The sequence below is a fragment of the Arvicanthis niloticus genome, chromosome X (genome assembly GCF_011762505.2).
Source record: "Arvicanthis niloticus isolate mArvNil1 chromosome X, mArvNil1.pat.X, whole genome shotgun sequence".
Lineage (NCBI taxonomy): Eukaryota > Metazoa > Chordata > Mammalia > Rodentia > Muridae > Arvicanthis > Arvicanthis niloticus.
The window spans coordinates 129124823-129145465 of NC_047679.1; the positions used below are offsets into that span (position 1 = coordinate 129124823).

A 20643-nucleotide genomic window follows, 5' to 3' on the forward strand; every position below is an offset into this window, starting at 1 on the left:
TTCTTGATCCCTTTGCATTTTCCTTGACTTCTTGGTGCTCTTGGGATCACAGGCTTTCATGTCTGTTTCTGATGAACTATCATGGGGGTCCTAGGGGACAGGACAGGGCTCTGTTCCTCTGGGCATGGTAGAATGCTTGGTGGGAAGCTGATGGATGGTAGGTGAACACCTCTGTTCTATTTGCCAGGCGGATATCTACAAGGCTGACTTCCAAGCTGAGAGGCATGCCCGGGAGAAGCTGGTGGAGAAGAAAGAGCTTTTGCAGGAGCAGTTGGAACAGCTGCAGCGCGAGTTCAACAAGCTGAAAGTTGGCTGCCATGAGTCAGCCAGGTGGGCCTCTAAGAGTGCAGCCAGGAGCACAGCCATAGACAGAGAAGGTGTATACTAGGCAGCAACCAGTAGTAACTGCAGGAGATTGATGGCTTTTAGCATTGGTGTTAAGTTCCCTGTACCTCCTGCTGTTCTCCTTGTGTTCTGCCCTTCCAACAATGACCTTTCCCATTGCTTCAACTAGAAGCTTAACAGAAAATGCATGTATTGAGATGTATCTAAGGCTAGAGGTTTCATAGCTTTTATAGTGTCTTGGTTTGGTTTCTGTGATAAAGACTATGACTCATAGCAACTGGGGAGGAAAGGGTTTATTTTAGCTTACAGTTTATAATCCATCACAGAGGGAAGTCAGGGCAGGCACCTGGAGGCAGAAAGTGACGCATAGTTAAAAGGGGAATGCTGCTTTCTGGCTTGCCCAGCTTACCTTCTTATACAACTCAGGCTCCTCTGGCCAGGGGTGGTACCACCTACCATAGGTTGGGCCATCCCACAGCAATTACTAATCAAAAATGCCTTACAAATTTGCCTACAAGCCAATCTGTTGTAGATAGTTCCTTAATTGAGATTCTCTTTCCAGTTTGTGTGAAGTTGACAAGCCAACCAACACAATTAACCCTTGTCAGCTTGGCATACAAACACAACACTATTAAACCATAACCTTTCCTTTCTTGTTTGTCCTCCAATTCATGTCAATATTATAATATAAAATATAAATTTAAAAGTGTCACAGTCTTTAAAACATTCCATCACTCTTTAAAAAAAAACAATGTTTCTTAAAAGCCTAGAGTCTCAACTGGACTCCTAGAAAATAATGTTATATAGTTTCTTACTTCAAGAGTCATAATCCTGGACATAAACCTTTATGAAATAAACCCAGGATTTATTTCAGCTTACAGTTGTAGTTAATCATGGAGGGAACAGGACATAATCAGGACAGGGCACAGTCATAGTCAAATCAAAGCAAAACAGTGTAAAATGTGCAGTGTTTGATGTCTGGTACCACTCATGATTCTCTGGGCTCCAAAGGTCTTGGGCAGCTATACTTCTCTGGCTCTGCCATTTACAGGGCACATAGCTCATCTTATAAGCTCAGCCTGGTTCTGCTCCACAGCTGCTGCTCTCCTTGGTGGTTGTCCCATGGTACTGGCATCCAATATGCTAGGGTTTCCACTGCAACTGAGGATGCACCTTCATCAATAGCTTCTCCTCATCTCTGAAATGGTGGCAAGCCCTTTCTTTAGTTGCTTTCCAGGATCTGTTCATATTACTTGGCCCTCTCTTCTGTGTGCTGACTCTGAGGATATACTCTTCAGATTCTAAAAGATTTCACCTCAGTGATGTTGTTCTCAATCACAGCTAATTTCTCAGCTTCAGTTAACCAGCATCAATTGTCTTCCACAAAACAACATGGTCAAGGTTGGATCTCTCTCAGCAATTCTGCAAGAATATGGTACCATTGTTTGTCTTAGCTTGGTTGCTATTGCTGTGATAGATACCATGACCAAAAGCAACTTGGGGAGGAAAAGGTTTATTTCAGCTTACAGTTGTAGTTAATCATGGAGGGAAGTCAGGACAGGAACTTGAGTCAGGAACTTGAGACTGGAACTGAAGTAAAAACCATGGAATAACTACTTGGCTTGTTCTCCATGGCTTGCTTTCTTTTACAACCTAGGTGATTGCTCAAGGGGTGGCACTCTCTCTAGGGAACTAGGTACTCTCACATCAATGACGAAAATGCCCCAAAGGCTTGCCTATAGGCCAGTCTAATGGGGATATTTACTCAATTCAGGTTCCCTTTGATTAAATGACTCCAGCTTTTGTCAAATTGACAACAACAAACCTAACCAGTGCAAATATATCTATGTAAAACCTCAAAATATGACTTTATTTGGTTTAGTATCTTTGTATATGTAGCTAGTTAACATAAGTTCACATTAGGTTAATTAATTGACTGTGGTACTTGCAGAAGCAGCAAATTAAGATAACAGAAGGCAGCCACAAGAAGGCCAAGGCAAACTCTGAGATTCAGCTACAAGCCAAGAAATGCCAAGCAATTTGTAAACTACTACCAGCTAGGGTGAGGGCATGATAATTCTGCCCAGTCCTCTGACACATTGATTTAGGGCACCTAATCGCCTGTATCATGCACATTTCTGTTATTTTAAGTTACTAGGTGTGTGGTAGTTTGTTAACAAGGTTCTGAGGAAACTAATACAGGGGAGTGCAGGGAGTAATTCCTAATAAAAACAAAGTTTCCTTTGGGAGAGGATGAAAATATTCTGAAATTATATCGATGATTGGACATACTGAATAGAGTAAAATCCTCTTAATAATACAGTTTAGATTGGTGAATTGTATAGTACATGAATTATATCTAAGTGAAGGTATTTATTCATAAACAAACCCTACCATTGATTGAATGCTTTCTGTTTTCAAAAGGATTGAGGATATGAGGAAGCGGCATGTAGAGACTTCCCAGCCCCCTTTACTCCCTGCTCCAGGTGAGTGAATAAGTGCTAGATGGTGGGAGGAGATGGTTAGGGAGGGCAGAGTGTTATGTTGCCTGGAAGCAGTGTTGGCTTCTCTGCTGCTCTGCTTTGGGGAGTTCTTGTTGACCACTGCCATCAGTAGCCAGCACCACTCTGAGGTCAAAGGAAAAATGTGCTGGTAGAGGTGGCTCCCAGCTATGTAGTCAAATGTGGTATCAGTAAGTCTCAGCACTTTGTTAGCCTCCCTTTCTGTTTGAGGCCTACCTAGGCTGTGCATGAAGTACTTACATAGTTCATCACACTCCTGTGTTCTTTTTTCCCAGCTCACCACTCCTTCCATTTGGCTTTATCCAACCAACGGAGGAGCCCTCCTGAGGAACCACCTGACTTCTGTTGTCCCAAGTGCCAGTATCAGGCTCCTGATATGGACACTCTACAGATACATGTCATGGAATGCATAGAGTAGGAACAGCAAATGCAAGGCCACCTGTAATACCATGTCCCAATCTGTGCAACTTGTGCTTTCCTGTTTCACCTGCATAGTCCACAGTTAAGGGCTTGATGTCAAAGAGTGGGCCCCAGGACCTAGCTGGACCCTTGCTTTAGCCCTTTGGTCCCCCATTAGGGTAGACAGCCCCATTCAGGGCTATTTTTTCCCTTTTTATTCTGTGTACCTGATCTACTTTGCCTCTGGTGGCTTCTTCTTCTTTCTTCTCTCATTTTCCTAGGGAGTCTAGAATGGAGGCCAGGGGCTCCCAGGGCGCATCCTTTCTCCAAGCAGGGCTGGGTGCAGGTTTTCCTCTCTCCAGCTGGTGCTTTTCTTGCTGATGAGCTGCAGGCTCTCCTCCCAGGACATGTGGCACTTGGGTCTATAACATGTGTTACCTCTGGTAGACATGTGGAAAGTATTCTGTCCTTTTGTTACTATAAGTAATGGTGCAGTGAAAGTACTTGTGCACTGATCTGTGTGTACCTTTAGGACAGATGCTTATATGTGACATTGGATCCTTGCCATGGAGGAGGTAGGCAGACCTTTGGATTTCTGCCATCGGCTAGACATGCTGTTCTTTACTAAAGAGTTTAAGTGTCTTTTTCTGGGGTATGTAGGCCCTTTTTAATTCCTCTGATGTAATTTGGATTTTCATAATTCCTACCCATTTTTCTGTTGGGTCATTGCAATTGTTCTTGGGCTTTGGAGAGCTCTTTGATTATCGGATTAGTTTTGACTATCACAGAAAGTGCACACCTTGATCCATTTTGATTGTGTTACTGTTTTGGGGTCTAGAAGCTGTTATATACTTCTGCTTACCCATTCTTTACTCCTATTTTTTTGGCTTTGAAATTATGGCTGCTTTGTCAACAGAAAGATCATTTCACATATATGCATTTCTTTTTCTAGACCCAGTGTGCTTTTGTTTTTGCCAGGCACATTGTTGCCTTCTGTGAATGGTGGTGGCCATAGTTCATCACACTCCAGGAGTTTGTGATTGAATGTTCTCCACTAGCCAAAATGTCCTAGGGAACCATTTAGCAGTGACTGAAAGATTATAGAAAAGGGAACACTTTACTTGTTTTGCAAGGTTCTAGACATTTTCTGGGACCTTACAGTCATTAGTATTAGCCTTTCAGTTCTAGTAAAGGAAAGGAAGTTGCACTTGAGAAAGCAAATATGCTTTGCTCATTCCTCAGGTCTAAAATCCTTCCTGCCCTTCTGTAAGCTTTCATGGTTCAGAGTGGGATCTGTGAATTCATCCCTGGGCTTTTATTCACATGGCTTCTTTCCCATTAAGAGTGAGAAGACTAAGGAGAATTCAGACTTTTAAAAAGTATTTAAAAAGTAATCCTGAGCTGGGAGCTTCCTCAGAATTTTCAGGGGATGTGGAACAAGTTTTCCATTTCCTAATTCCCAGGTATCTATCAGACGGATCTTTGGAAAAATGTTAAAGGAACAAACAAGTTCTTTGCTTATGTGTTTTTATTTAAATACCTAACCTATATAATTTTTCCTTTAGGAATACTATTGGTTTAGCTTGAGTCCAGTTTTGTGGTGGTATATATGACTTCCTATAGCTGCTTTAAAATTTCTCCTAGACTTGAAAGAGCAACAGTAACAAAAAATCACTCTTTCCTGTCTGGAAGCCAAATGTTAAGTTTTTTCTAGAGGCTCTGAGAATCAATTCCAGGTATCCTCTTAACTTTCAGTGGTTTCTGGCAGTCCTTGGTGTTGATTGGCTTGTAGATCTATCACTCCAGTCCCCAGTTCTAGGGCCTTGTTGTCTCTTCCTCTCTTGTCTCATAAGGAAACCAAGTTGTGCATGTGGGGTCTATTTGGCTAGATTAAGGAGGATCTCCAGTTCAAGACCCTTTACCTCATTCTACCTACCAAGACCCTTTTCCCAAATAAAGTCATGTTCTCACATTCTGGGGATTTGGGGTTACATAACCCAAAGTAGGGACATCATCAGAACCTGATTAAATGCAGCGCAATTCAAATTGCAATTTCCTTGCAATTCTGCTAGAGAGACCTGGTCTCTCTGGTGATAACCAGTAGGCTTCAGAGTTTGGAGGCAGTCAGACCCTTATCAGTGCTCTGTTAGCAGTGTCAGTGGGAATGATTGGGAGAGGCAGGTTGGCTATAGTAGGAGAGAGCTGTTGGGCTGCCTGCAGTGGCTGCATGAGCTTCATGCTTCTTAGATAAACAGAGATGCATAGGTGCATCTCTGACTAGTACTTTATCCTGAAAGGGGCTCAGAAAGCAGGTGTGACCCAGGTTACACAGTAGGATCATCTGGAAGCTTGAAAACATTCTGGCTTGGGCTTCATGGACTGGTCAAGACAAATCTGAGGGTGACTCCAGGCAATGGTTGGGACCCAGTACCCTTCTAGAAGGTGGGAGCCCTTGCTACCTACTTACCTGCAGTATGGTATATGATTAACCATATTTTGAAATTCTACCATCTTGACATGGGACATGCTCTTTTCTTTTCTAGAATTACTTATGCTAAAACTGTGGAAAAAGTGGTTGTCCTACCCCCCTCGGAATTAGTCTACTTGCTTTTATATAAATTTTATGTGGCCTCTGGCAGCCAACTTCTAGATTCATATAGCTAGAAGCATATCCTTTCCAGAAGACCTGTTACTGTTACTTATGTATGCTCTCTTCCTGTTGGCCCATGCCCAAGAAAAAACCAGAGAGCCAGTAAGACAGTACAGAGTATTTCACCTACTGTTGTAATAAATGGTAAGGCAGATTGTAAGTAGGGATGGTGTCAAAATAGGGACAATTTCAACCCTATGTGTGATACCCTCAGGCAAGGTGAGGCCTACCTATCAGTGTTTCTCCTTTCAAGGTAGGAGTTTGGTGAGATGGAACAAGCACTTTGGAAACATCCTCAGCCCTCTTTACCTGACAACAGCTTGGTCCTCACAGTGACTGCTTCATTGGAGTAGCTGTGGCACCATCATCTGTTACCACCAAAGGCTGTGATGAAATAAGATGAAACATATCCAATGGCACAGGCCTGCATGGCTAGCGTCTTGAATATTTTATTACATGAACATTCTCTGTAGAATGGTATAAAACGGCCAGAGGATTAAGTTATGTATAAAACATGAAATAAAGAGGTAAGACCTGCAAGCATGCACTCTGTCCTCATTTGGATGTAGGGGTAGGATTGCCAGTAACAAAGGTTTTGGTTTTTTTTTTTTTTTTTTTTTTTTTTGCTATTTCTATCTCTTTAATTCCCCTGCATTACATAGGAAGTAGCAGTTATACACAGCTCTGTGGTTTCTTCTGCCTATGGCTGAGGAAAGCTCATTGTTGACACAACAGAATGGTGAAGGGGCCAAATCAACTAAGTTGGGGCTTGAATTTCTTGTGGTTGCAGCAATAAAGTACCATACATTAGGGGGCTTGGGCAACAGAGATTTCCTGTCTCCCTGTTCTGGTTGGCAGGGATCTGAGAAGTGGGTTTCTCATGAGAGATAACCCATTCTAGACCTCTTTCTCACTGTATGGTAGGTCCCAGAAATTCTTAGTTCTCTTTAGTTGGACATGCATCTCTGCTTCTGCCACTCTTGTCACATGGCCACCTTGTGTGTTTCCTTCTTATAAGCACACCAGTGTCACACACAGGTGGGTATTTGGAAATCATGGAAGCATTTTGTTCAGTATCTAGTGACAGTGATTAAAAGAGCTGATTTGCAGAGATGGTCAGAGCAGCATGAGGTTCTTAGGTATGGAGCTGCGGCCAACATCACAGATATGGAAGAGAGGGACAGGCATCTAGTGATTGCTGGGCTTTTGATTTCACACTTGGGTACCTGGGCAATCTACCATTGGGAGGACTAGGGAATGAGGTTGGTGTGGGGTGGGAAGTCAGAGCTATGAGAGAAGTTGTTCCATGTAATTCTGTTCTAGCCAGGCTCAGTGTGAGATGTCCTGGGTCCCTTCATCTTGCCTTGACTGTTAGGTGCAGTTTCATATTGAGACTACAGGCTCTTTTTTTATCCATTGTTTACTGGCAACTAGTGTGATCTGGTAAATTCATCTCCACTTTGCTTAATGATCTCCACTGATTCTCTATTGCTTGAGACCTAAACTCCATCTTCAGCCCTGTGTTGATCTAATGTCATGTCAACTTCTCTAAAAGCCCAGCCATTCCACACTGGTCTGCTTTTTTTCCTTTCCTCAAAGCACTTAGCACTTCTGTTTCTTAAGGTCTTTGCTCCTGTCGTCTTCTTGCTGAGAAGGCTCTGTTCCCTAATTTGTACAGTTGAATTCTTTTTGTCATTCATCTTAAGTGTAAACAAAAGTTCTTTCATCTGATGTCTTCATTTTAAATCATTACCCTGTTTTAACTCACATTAAAACCACTGACCTTTTCTATTGCTTTTTTTTTCCTCCCACTAGAGGGAGACAGAAGCTTTGTCAATTTAGTTTAGTCATATACCCTAGACAGGAGCTCAGCACAGGGATACTCTGCATTTACTGATGCTGAGCTTGTATGAGACAAGCATCAGGATTCCCCTGCCAATATTTTCATGGTCATCACTTGTCACAATAATTGGTGACTTATAAAAGTTAATATTACTAGAAATTATAGTACAGAAACCTTATTTTAGAACTGTAGTAATTATAGCCCTTTTTTTTTTTTTTTGTGGTGCTGGGGATAGAATCCAGGGTCTTAAACATGCTAAGCATTCAACCATCACTAAGTTACAATCCTAGGTTATCAGCTTCTCACTTCATTTCCCTACGCCTGACTTAGGGTTCCACTCTATAGCCCTGCTTAGAACTTACTATGTAATCCAAGATGGCCTTGAATTTATAGCCATTTTCTTGCCTCAGCCTCTCCAGTTCTAGTATTATAAATATGTGCCACTATGTCTGACTAGCTTTTTGTTTTTCATTTTGTTCAGATTTTGAATGAATGTCTTGGTGTCTTGGTTTCAGATAAGAAAAACAGAATTTGGAAGAAAGTCAGTTGGACCTGTCTGTGGTAGAGAATGCACTCAAAGTTGAAGCAAGATGTTAATGAGTTTCAGGGTAGCTTAGCCTTCATAGCAAGATCCTGTCTCATAAAACAAAAAGTTAACTAGTGATTCCCTGAGGATGAGAGGGGTAAGGAGAGAGTGATAGAGAATGAACGCAAGGTTCTTTGAGGGGCAATGAGAATATTCTGAAATTGGTTATGGCAATACTCATACATCTGTGAATGTGCTAGAAACACTTCAGATATATGGCTTTTGTTGTATATGGATTAGGTTGCAATAAGACTGGCATTTAAAATGTTATCTAAGTTCAGCAGTTTTCCAGAACTTTTTGTGACAATGAAGATGAAGATATAAAAAGAGCTGAATATTTGTTTTTGTTAGATTTAATTTTATTTTTTTTTTACTTATTCACTTTATATCCTGCTCACTGTCCCCCTTCTGGTCACACCCTCCTGCAATTCTTCCCCTCAAATATCTGTTTTTGAAGCTGTTTGACAAGTGGTCTATTGATGAGCTCTTGGTGTTGTTCCACTAAGTAGAAGGGCAGAGCTAGAGGTGAGACATGTGTGATTGACTTTGTCTCACAAAATAGAATGATCACACCATGCCCTTTCTTCAGAGTCCCACAATTGGAACTAACTGAAGACTAGCAGCTGCCTCTAAACCAGCATGGGCTGGATAACATGTGGGCCCTACTACCTTATTAGAGGAACAGAATTAAATGGGCAAGTATGATAGGTAATGGCCAGTGGGGAAGCAGAGACCCCTAGGCATAGCAGCTTTTTAAGGATTTCACTGGTGGCAGGTGTCAGAGGATCAGGGCTGAGATGGAATTTGATTTGTCTGGCAGATCCATAGTCTTATGGATTCTGAAGATTGGCTCCACAGACAGTATATTAATGGAAAAGGGACACAAATGTGAAAAGGGTAAGGATATTTGCTCTAAATATTTTGTGTGACTGAAAGAAGAGTTCAGGATGGGTTACAATGTCACAGTGGGTTGAGTTCCATCACCACTGTCTAGACTAGCGGTTCTTGACCTGTGGGTTGCAACCCTTTTGGGGTTGCGTATCAGATATCCTGCATGTCAGATATTTATATTATGATTCATAACAGTAGCAAAATTACAGTTGTGGAGTAACAGTGAAAATAATTTCATGGTTGGGAGCTCATTATAGCATGACAAACTATTAAAGGTTGCAGCATTCTGAAGGTTGAGAACCATTGTGTGGGGGCCACTTTAGCTATAACGGGCAGAGTCACAGAGAGTGTAAGGAACTTATATCTGAGCTAGAGTGAAAGGGAATTACACTATGTAGGAATCAGTGCATTAATGGGGAGATTTCACATCGGAAGATACAAAGAGGGACTCCAAGCTGTAGAGAATCAGGTTTTGTGTTTACTAGAGAATTGACAGGTTCCAGGGTTAGGGCAGAGAAAGCACAAGATGAGCCAAAGAATATTGTCCCAGAAATATAAGGATGCACTTAAAGAATAACTGAGACACATTTAGTTGCATTAGGGATAAAAATCAAAATGACTGCCAGCTGAAACAAAAGTAGGCACATAACAATAGCAACTGTCATTGCTATTGTGCCAGAATTACCTCTTGAAGGGAAGAATTCAGCTGAGAAGCAGCAAGGATTTAATATATCTAGTGAATGATAGAACACTCCTGATAGTTTAGCAGAGTGAGATCTTGGATTTGTCATTAAAAATACTTATTTGTAAATTATTTTTAATTATATGTATACATGTCCTGTATGGCGTATCCACATAGGTACAGGTGTTTGCAAATGCTAGAGGATCTGACTGCCTGGAGCTGGAGTTACAGAGTTGTAGTCTGCCTGACACGGATGAAAGAAAACAAACTTGGGTCCTCTGGAAGAGCAAATGCTCTTAACCAGTGTTGACTGCTGGATTACATGTATGTGTCCCTTGACCCAACTTGAAAATATATATAATATATATGGTTTTCTCTGTGTAGCCCTGGTTGTCCTGGGACTTGTTCTGTAGACCACGTTGTCCTTGAACTCAGAGATTTGCTTGCCTCTGCCTCCTGAGTGCTGGGATTAATGTTGTGCACCACCATTGGCTGGCAAACCTATCTTCTTTTAAAACAATATTATAAAAAAAACTTTATTGTAAAGAATAAGTAAATCAAAAACACCACATAGCTAGATTTATGTAGCCACTCAAAGTAGAATAGGCCCCCAGACCTTAGCACAACTGGTTATATGATGGAAATACCATTCAGGCTGTAAAACTCAGCACTTAGCACCACCTGCCAAAACAAAAACAAAGACCTAAAATCCATCAAAGTCCATAGTTCTGGGAAAGTCTCTAAATGTTCTAACCTTACTTTTTTGCTTCTGTAGTTCTTCTGGCTAACCATTTTTCTTAACTGAAGTATGTTAATCCAAGATTTGTTTTTTGTGTTTAAAGGCTCAACCTGAGAAAAGCTTTGGGGCTATACTGGGATCCACAACACCCAATGTAATCACTGACTGGCTAATACTTTCTGTTGGCTTAAATTTATGTCTGAGTAGTCTTCTCTGGTGGATACCCCATAATAAAATAAGTACTTGCCCTCACCCTAAGGTTATATTTCTCAATGTACTTCTATATAGCTGTGTAGCTTCTTGGAGACACAGTTTGTCTCAAAAAGAAGACTCACACATTCAACCTCAAGACATTCATTAATAGAAGAGAGGACAAAAATCACTTGATGATGGTGTCTGATTATCAGGAGATACAACCACCAAGGTATAGTTAACGGTTCTTTCAACTTTGCCCCCTGCTTACTCAGTGTCAGCCATGCAAATGAGGGGTTATGTATGCTTTCCTATTTCCCTAATCTCCTTTAGTTCTGAATCAAGAATTAGGAACAGGGGGCTGGAGAGATGTCTCAGAGGCTAAGAGCACTTGCTGTTCTTCAGAGGACCTGGGTTCAGTATCTACATGGCAGCCCACAAGTGTTTGTAACTCCAGTTCCAGGTGATCTAATGCTCCAGGTGATCTAATGCTCTTTATGGCCACTGCAGGCACCAGGAACACATGTGGTGCACATACATATATGTCGGAAAACCACTCATACACTTAAGATAAATCTAAATAAAGAATTAGGAATAAAAGTTTGTGAACACTGCACTTAAAGCTACATACTGCAGAATTTTTTTCCTGCAAATTATTTTGTGGTTGGTATTAAAGAATTATTTATATCCCATCATTGAACAGAAGGTATTTACAGAACACTTGTCAATGTTTTCTGTCAGAATCAAGGACTGATTTTAAGAGAAACACATAAAGATAGTAACCCTACCAGATGCGTTGTGTCTATGAAGATTACTATGGTAGGCAATTTTTGTTCTTATTAACATTGTATGTACATATGTCTTTGGATGAAGATTAGTTGAATGTGTGAAATATGATTTCACAATTAGCAAAATTGTCTTTAGGCAACTATGTTCAAGCTGGGTCAAGAGGCACACATCTGTAATCAGAATAATAGAGAAGCTGAGGCAGAAGGATTGCCAAAAGTTTGAGACCAGCCTGGGCTACACTGAAGTTTAAGTCAATCATAGACTTTGTAGTCAGATGTTATATAAACCAGATAAAACAATCAAACAAAGCAGTATAATACATTCAAAGTTCAACTCCTGGTAAATGTGACTTTTTTACTTTTTAAATTAAAATTTTTTAAACTTAGCATATGTCTTAGTTACTTTTCTACTGCTATGAAGAGACACCATTGTTGCTGTAAATCTCCAACCCAAATAAGACTGGTCAAAGAAAACACAACTCAATAATTATGAATATATCTGCACGCCTAGATTGGACAGATTCACCACATTACTACTCTATTCCCCAGCTATGAGACCCTTATAACTTACAATCTTTTCCTCCATTGTCTTCTTCCTCCATCCTCTCTCTCTCTCTCTCTCTCTCTCTCTCTCTCTCTCTCTCTCTCTCTCTCCCCCCCACCAACCTTTATTTCTCTACCTCCCCTTCTCTGCTCAATCTCTGGCTCTAGCCTTTATTTTACAAATTAAGGTGGGCAGAAGGTTCAATAGAAGTCACCAGTGTATTGATTCACTCCTCTGCAGCCCCTCCCAGGAAAGTGGAATTAACATCAAAATACAAGGCCTAGGCTATCCACAACACACCATGAACAAAGAAACTTAAAAAAGAAAGTCTTTACTAGGGGCTTACAGTTTCAGAAGGTGAGTTTATGACATGACAGGGAGCATGGTAGCAGGCAGGCAGGTAGGCAGACAATGGCACTGGAGCAGTAGTTGAGAGTTTGCATTTGATCCTTAAGCATGAGGCAGCAGTGGTGGTGGTGGGGTTGGGGGAATTAAGTGGGAATGGCATGAGCTTTTGAAACCTCAAAGCCCACTCCCAGTGCCATGCCTTGTCTCTAACAAGGTCACACCTCTTAACCCTTCCCAGACAGTCCCCAACTGGTGACCAAACATTCAAAAATATGAGCCCTATGGGGGCCATTCTCATTCAAACCACCACAGCTTACAAAGTAATGAGTTACATTATGAATTTAAAAAAACTTCTGTTTACATTTCAAATGTTCCCCTTCCTGGTCTCCCCTCCACGAACCTACCACCCCTTCACCCCCTCCTTTGTCTCTAAGAGGGTGTTCCTCCACCTACCCACCTATTCCTGCCTCACCCCTCTAGCATCCCTCTTCTCTGGGGCATCAAGCCTCCACAGGACCAAGCGCTTCCCCTTCCACTGATGCTAGATAAGGCAATCCTCTGCTACATATATAGTGGGAGCCATGGACCGGCCCATGTATACTCTTTGGTTGGTGGTTTAGTCCCTGGGAGCTTTGAGGAGTCTGGTTAGTTGATACTGTTTTTCTTCCTATGGGGTTGCAATCCCCTTAAGCTCCTTCAGTCCTTCCCCTAAGTCTTCCATTGGGGTCCCTGGCTCAGTCCAATGGTTGTATTGCATCTCAGGCTCTAAGATCAACAAATGAAGCTGAAAATTTTCTGTAAGGCAAAGGATACTGTCAATAGGATAAAATGGCAACCTACAGATTGGGAAAAGATCTTTAACAACCCTACATAGAGGGTTAATATCCAAAATATACAAATAACTCAAGAAGTCAGACTCCAGAAAACCAAGTAACCCAATTTTAAAAAATGAGGTTATTTGGTCAGTAGGAGACTCACTTGCTGCCCTTCTGTTTAGTTGGCGTTGCACCTGTGGCACAGCCATTGGTGGGGCCACCCAGTTGGCAAGCACACTTCCCTGGCCACAGGGTACCAGTGCTTCCTTGTGTGTAACAGTTTAGAGAGAAAGGAAATTTTCTTAGGTGTTATTGCTTTTGCTCTGAATTTGCAAAAGAATGTGTGTGTGTGTGTGTGTGTGTGTGTGTGTGTGTGTGTGTAATTATTAATCACCTCTGTCCTTGGGAAAGTCTTGAATGAACAGAAAATTTATTTCATTGCAATATTGATTGTATACAGGCACACTGTTCAACAGAAGAAGCAAAAAGACTGTGTATAAGTTTTTGGTACTATATACCATCTCTGTTATTCTGAAGTATTCATGTACTTAAAGCATATTCTATTTAATTGTGTTTGATTTTAAATATATATAATATATGAATTATATTTAAAAATGGGGCACAGAGATAAACAAAGAATTCTCAACTGAAGTATCTTGAATGGCTGAAAAGCACCTAAAAATAAAGAAAACATCTCCAGTAGATAGGCATAGGCCTCCAGTTGAGGGATGGAGCCACCCACGCAACTCAAAAATTTTAACCCAGAATTGTTCCTGTCTAAAGGAAATGCAGGGACAAAAAAATGGAGCAGAGACTGAAGGAAAGGCCATCTGGATACCACCCCACCTTGGGATCCATATCATCTGTAGACACCAAACCCCGACATTATTGTTGATGCCAAGAAGTGCTTGCAGACAGGAACCTAGTCTGAGAGGCTCTACCAGCATGCAGATACAGCCAACCATCTGATTAAGCCTAGGAACCCCCCAATGGAAGAGTTAGAGGAAGGACTGAAGGAGCTGAAGGAGATTGCAACCCCATAGGAAGAACAATATCAACCAACCAGATCCCCCAGAGCTACCAGGGACTAACAACCAAAGAGTATACATAGATGGGTCTAGGGCTCTAGCTACATATGTAGCAGAGGACTGCCTTATCTGGCATCAGTGGGAGGGGAGGCCCTTGGTCCTATAGAGGCTTGTTGCCCTAGCATAGGGGGATGTTAGACAGGTGAGGCAGGAGTGGGTGGGTGGGAGAGCACCCTCCTAGAGGCAAAAGGAAGGGGGGATGGGATGGAGGGTTTGTGGAGGGGAGACCAAGCAGGAGGACAACATTTGAAGTGTAAATAAAATAACCAATGAATAAAAAAGAGTAATGTTTAACATTCTTAGTCATCAGGGAAATTCAAATCAAAACAACCCTGAAATTCTACCTTACACCAATCAGAATGGCTAAGATAAAAAAACTCAGGTGACAACAGATGCTGGTGAGGATGTGGAGAAAGAGGAACACTGTTCCATTACTGGTGGGATTGCAAGCTGGTACAACCACTCTGGAAAGCAATCTGGTGGGTCCTCAGAAAATTGGACATAGCATTACCTGAGGACCCAGCTATACCACTCCTGGGCATATACCCAGAAGATGCTCCAACATATAACAAGGACATATGCTTCATTATGTTCATAGTAGCCTTATTTATAATATCCAGAAGCTGGAAAGAACTCAGATGTCCTTCAACAGAGGAATGGATACAAAAAATGTGGTACATCTACACAATGGAACACTACTCAGCTATTAAAAATGAGGACTTCACAATTTTTGCAGGCAAATGGAACTAGAAAATATCCTGAGTGAGGTAACTCCAACCCAAAGGACATACATGGTATCTACTCACTGATAAGTGAGTATTAGCCCCAAAGCTCTGAACTCCTATGGTATAACTCACAGACCATATGAAGCTTAACAAGAAGGACAAAATGTGGATGCTTCAATTCCACTTAGAAGGAGAAACAAAATAATCACAGGAGGTAGAGGGAGGGAGGGAGGGAGGGAGGGAGGGAGAGAGGGAGGGAGCTGGGTGGGAGAGAGGAGGGGTATGGAAAAAAGGGGCAGCATCAGGTATTGAAAGAGACAGAAGAGAAGCCCAGAGGGCTAGGAGCAGTGGGGAATGGGGTGGGGAACAGGGATGGGAGATGACCACTAGAAAGTCCTAGATGCCAGGGATGTGGGAGGTCACCAGGACCCAATGTGGATGACATCAGCTGAAATACCCAACAAAGGGGATATAGAGCCCGAAGGAACCACCTCCAGTAGACATGCATGGCCCCCAGTTGAGGGATGGGGCCACTCACACAGCTCAAAATTTTTAACCCAGAAATGTTCCCGTCCAAAGGAAAGACAGGGGAAAAAAATGGAGCAGAGACTGAAGGAAAGGCCATCCAGAGACTGCCCCACCTTGGGATCCATTCCATCTGCAGATACCAACCCCTGACACTACTGTTGATGCCAAGAAGTACTTGCAGACAGGAGCCCAGTATGGCTGTCCTCTGAGAGGCTCTGCCAGCACCTGTCTAAGACATTATGGAATATTTATACATACTTATTTTTTATTTGTCCCCTCTCTAATTCCTTTCCCCTGCTCCTCTGTTACTCTTTTTTCTTCTTTCCAACAGTCTTCCCTCCTTTTCCTTAAGATCTCTTTCTTCTTCTCATGGTTTCCTTTTTACTCTCTCTCTCTCTCTCTCTCTCTCTCTCTCTCTCTCTCTCTCTCTCTCTCACACACACACACACACACACACTCACACACACACCACCCTCATGATTTTCTTTCTAGTTTCATGACATACACATACTCTCAAAGAACTTAAAGTCAACACATCACAGAGATACCTGTGCATGTGTTTATTGCTTCACTATTCATATTAGTGTTATGGCTAACGAAACTTTAGGCATCCATCTTGGTATCCACTAGCAATTTGTTTAAGTTGCCAAGTTTGTAGTAGCAACGGCAGAAAATGTTCCTTAAGTATTCCCTTTTATCCTTTCAGATGTATTTTAGCACTTGAAGTTCTGCTGGTTTCTCTATTCCTATTGTTAGTCCAGACCTTCTTTTATGAGAACTTTGTTTTGTCAGCATGGAGAAACCATAGAACATTCTATCAGTGCTCAAGGGTTTGCAGTGTAGGCATGTAGCCTCCTAAAGCTGAGATATTCAAAATTATGGCAATGTTTTGGGGAAGATTGTGTGTTTGAGGATTCCAAGTCCTCCAATTCTGTCACTGTTGCCTCAGGACTAATTCTTTGCTGTTCAAATTAAACTCTGATTGTTGTCTTTTGTTGGGAGCTGACTTTTAGTAGAAAGCGGTTAGATTATCTTTACAGCCATCTGAAACCATATACCCTGATAAGAGATTTGGTTTTCAATAGCCTACAACAGCTGAAGCACACTCTGGTATCCCACATATTTTGTGTTATTGTTTACTGCCCCCAGCTACAAGGCGCACGTGGTAGCCACACCTGCAAGGCATGCGGTTCATGTGCTGTCCATGTGCTATCTACGCCATACATGCTTATAAGGCACACGTGCTATCTATGCCTTCAAGGCACACAGTGCACGTGCTAGCCACACTAGCCATGCCTGTAAAGATTACATCATATCAACACCTACAAGGCACGTGGTATCCACGCGCCTACAAGGCACGTGACAAAAGCATATAAATACCTCAGAATTCCCTTCAATAGAAGAGATTCAATAAAAGAGACTTTGTAAGAGACTCAATAAAAGACTTGAGACTTGAGACTTGATCACACCCTGTCTTGTCTCCATTCTTTGCGTCTCCTGCCCCAAGAGCCCCACTCTCTCTCTTGACCAGAACACTTAGCCCCAAAGTGTTGAGGCAAAGTACGGGTCCCAACAGTCTTTTGTGTTGTACAAGTCCAGACCCTCAACCTCTAAGTTTTCAATTACAATTGACATTTTCCTCTAAACAAAAGCAACAGCTGCTCTGTGTGGTGGCATACACCTGTAATCCAAGTTAATCAGGAGGCTGAGGAAGCAGGATCAAAAAGTTCCAGCACAGCCTCCACTACATCATGTCTCTGTTACAAAATACAACAACAAAATCAAAGCAGAATCTCTCTTACTATGCTTCTAACTTTCTTATCAGAATTGCAGTTACATTAGTCTTTGTCCTCTTTTGCTTTTATAAATATAATCTTGTAATTCATTCAGCATTTCTGTTTTTCTGAGTATGAGTGTTGTTTGGTTGTTTGTATAATAAACTTCTCAAAAACTTTCTTTGTTGAAATGAATGTGTTTCTTCCATTTTATAATATTTTTGGTGAGAAATTTGGCCAAGGCTTACCTGGCCAATTCTGTTCTTGACATTACCTGTGTTCATTGCTGGTACCCAGCAGGTGGCTTGTAGTGGGAGATATTTAGCAGCCAGCTTGTCTCAGCAGATGATTACTGGCATCTCTTCTACTACTGACCCACTTACCAGTTTTTATATTCAAAGTCTGTCTTCTATTTATTAAATTTTCTCCATTTCCATTATTCTCTCCCCACTTCAACAGACCTTTTTTCATCCTGAAAGCTAGTGACAATAAAGGTACTTATTTTTTAACTTCGGTAACAGTGTCCCTCAAATATTGGTAAATGCCATGCAGGAAGAGCTGCAGTGGGCAACTGAGCTCCTTGGAGATGGCCCATCATCTTGCTTAGCTGTGATGCACTCTGGTGGAGCATGACCCCAGAGACTTTGTCCCAGAATTTTTTCTTGCTACTGATGTGCTTTCTTATGTTTGTCATTGCCATACTCTTTATTTATTTTGGTGGATACCAGAAGACCCTCATTGCCTATATCCTGGCGTGATTACCCTGGCTGATAGCCCACTCTATTGGGCAAATTTTACAGATCAACATGAATATGAACTTTCATATACTAATGGTGTTTAGATGAGTTAATGACTTTATAGAATCCCTAACTTGATTTTTTTTTTTTTTTTTTTTTTTTTTTTTTTTTTTTTTTTTTTTTTTTGGTTTTTGAGACAGGGTTTCTCTGTGTAGTCCTGGCTGTCCTGGAACTCACTCTGTAGACCAGGCTGGCCTCGAACTCAGAAATCCACCTGCCTCTGCCTCCCAAGTGCTGGGATTAAAGGCGTGTGCCACCACCGCCCGGCCCTAACTTGATTAAAATAATTTTAGGAAGAAAGTTTAAGGAGATAGTTTCAGTTGTTTTGCCAGAGACATGTAATGAAGTTAGAATCAAGAATAGAATGTGGGAGCAGGAGAGATGGCTCAGCAGTTAAGAGCACTGACTGCTCTTCCAGAGGTCCCAAGTTAAATTCCCAGCAACCACATGGTAGCTCACAACCATCTGTAGTGGGATCTGATGCCTTCTTCTGGTGTGTCTGAAGACATCGACAGTGTACTCACATACATAAAATAAATAAATAAAAAAGAATAGAATGTGCCTTCTCCTCATAAAATAGTAAGTAAAGACTGCATAATAAGGAATACAATGACATTTCATAAATTACACTAAGAAGAGAAATAGGCTTGGGACAGATTTGTGATCAAGAAAAAACATTTGTTGTAGGTCAAGTCCTCTTTAGGATGAAGCCACAGGTATGCACTATGATAAAGCAAGGGCACGTGAAACTGTTGCTTTGAACTCATAATGAACTTATAGAATGAAACACTGCTTTGAATTTACTATTGACATCTTTCTGTAAATACCTTTTGTGCAACATTTTATTTGTGAGGTAATTTAACCTGGAGGTAATTTAAGGTATTTGTGAGGTAATTTAACCTGGAGGCCTTACTATCCTAAGACAAGAGCTCAACTGTAAGGCCCCCACGAAGGGAGGACCTCACCCAAGTCTCGGGAATTATCGGCCACCCATTTAACTCACAAGACACCGAACTTGATGCAATCAGCAAGAGGTATATTTTAATCAGTATGCTGAGGTCAAGACCCCTGACCCATGTAGGAGCAGTGGGGTCTGACCCCGGGGCTTTGGAGACAGAGAGAATTTAAAGCCAAAAACTACAACTCAGGGGGGCAAACCACAACCCAGGGGGAGTGAAGAAGGGTTATTGGAGAGCACCTGTGGAAAGTCCCAGCCCATTATTCAGTTTGTGACAGGGTACAAGGAAGAGTCATAGGGGAACATTTTGTATGGGCTATTCTCTAAGAGTCTGTACGTAATGAGCCATCTATCTTGTGGTCAGCCAAGTTCCTGAAACACAGAGCTCATGACCAAGCTGACCTGCACTCTTGGTTCTGTTCAGTCTGCTAGGAGGTTTTGAAATTTTTTAACCCTTTCACAACCAAATGGCTGAGTATTCAAAGACTGGAAAGGGAGGCTACAGTCTTTTGTTCCAACCTAAGGGAGGTATGGTTTCTGTAAAATTTCCCAGCCTTTCCTTTTGAAAAAAATTTAAAAAGGGGAACCTGTTGGGAGCCGACTCCTAGCAGAAAGTGGCTATCATCTTTGCAGCTATCTCGAGCCATATACCCTGACAAGAGACTTGTTTTCAACAGCCTACAACAGCTGAGCACACTCTGATAAACTCTTGTTTTTCCCACATATCTTGTTTTGCTGTTTAGTTCCCCCAGCTTCAAGGTGCACGTGGTATCCACACCTACAAGGCACGTGGCAAAGTGTATAAATACCCCAGATTTCCTTTCAATAAAGGAGACTGGAGACTTGATCAGAACCTCTGTCTTGTCTCCATTCTTCGTGTCTCTTCCCCTCCATTCCCACTCTCTCTCTCTTGCTAGTTCCTGTCTGGAAGACTAGAGCATCAGCTCGGGCTAGGACACAGTGGCTCCCAAGCAGGGAAGTATGGGCCTCAACAAAAGGAGAGCTCTCAAGTTGTTCTCTGACTTTAACATACATGCATGGCACACAAACCCATACTCACATAAAATAAATAAATAAATAAATAAATAAATAAATAAATAAATAAATGTTAAAAATACCTCCTTGGATAGCCCCACCATTAGGATCAAGGAGAGTCTTACAAGCCTCATGAGGCAAGTCTGATTCCTGGAGCCCATATGTAGGTGGAAAGAACTGATTCTACAAAGTTGTTCTCTTATCTCCCCACATGTGCCGTGACATGTGCACTCTCATGCACACATGAGCATTGTATTTTAAGACAAATGGAAGAATTGGAATATGTAAGCAAAAAGAAGATTAGTTACTAAGAAGATATGAGTGTGACTTTCAAAATATTATGGGTATTATAAAAATACCAGATTTAAGCTTCATGGATCCAAAAGGTGTAGA

The 20643-nt window shown here is 41.6% G+C and overlaps 1 protein-coding gene across 9 annotated transcripts in view; it reads left to right on the forward strand.

Annotated features, from left to right (window-relative positions):
- The window catches only part of Ikbkg (inhibitor of nuclear factor kappa B kinase regulatory subunit gamma), a 65768-nt gene extending 54859 nt beyond the window's left edge, over window positions 1-10909 (forward strand). For all 9 annotated transcript variants that reach the window (XM_076918303.1, XM_076918307.1, XM_076918302.1 and 6 more), the window contains 3 exons: window positions 188-330; window positions 2770-2831; window positions 3143-10909. In XM_076918303.1, coding sequence (XP_076774418.1) covers window positions 188-330; window positions 2770-2831; window positions 3143-3285 — 348 coding nt within the window. In that variant the 3' untranslated portion in view covers window positions 3286-10909. The remainder of the gene's footprint in view (window positions 1-187; window positions 331-2769; window positions 2832-3142) is intronic.
- The last annotated feature ends 9734 nt before the right edge of the window (window positions 10910-20643 follow it).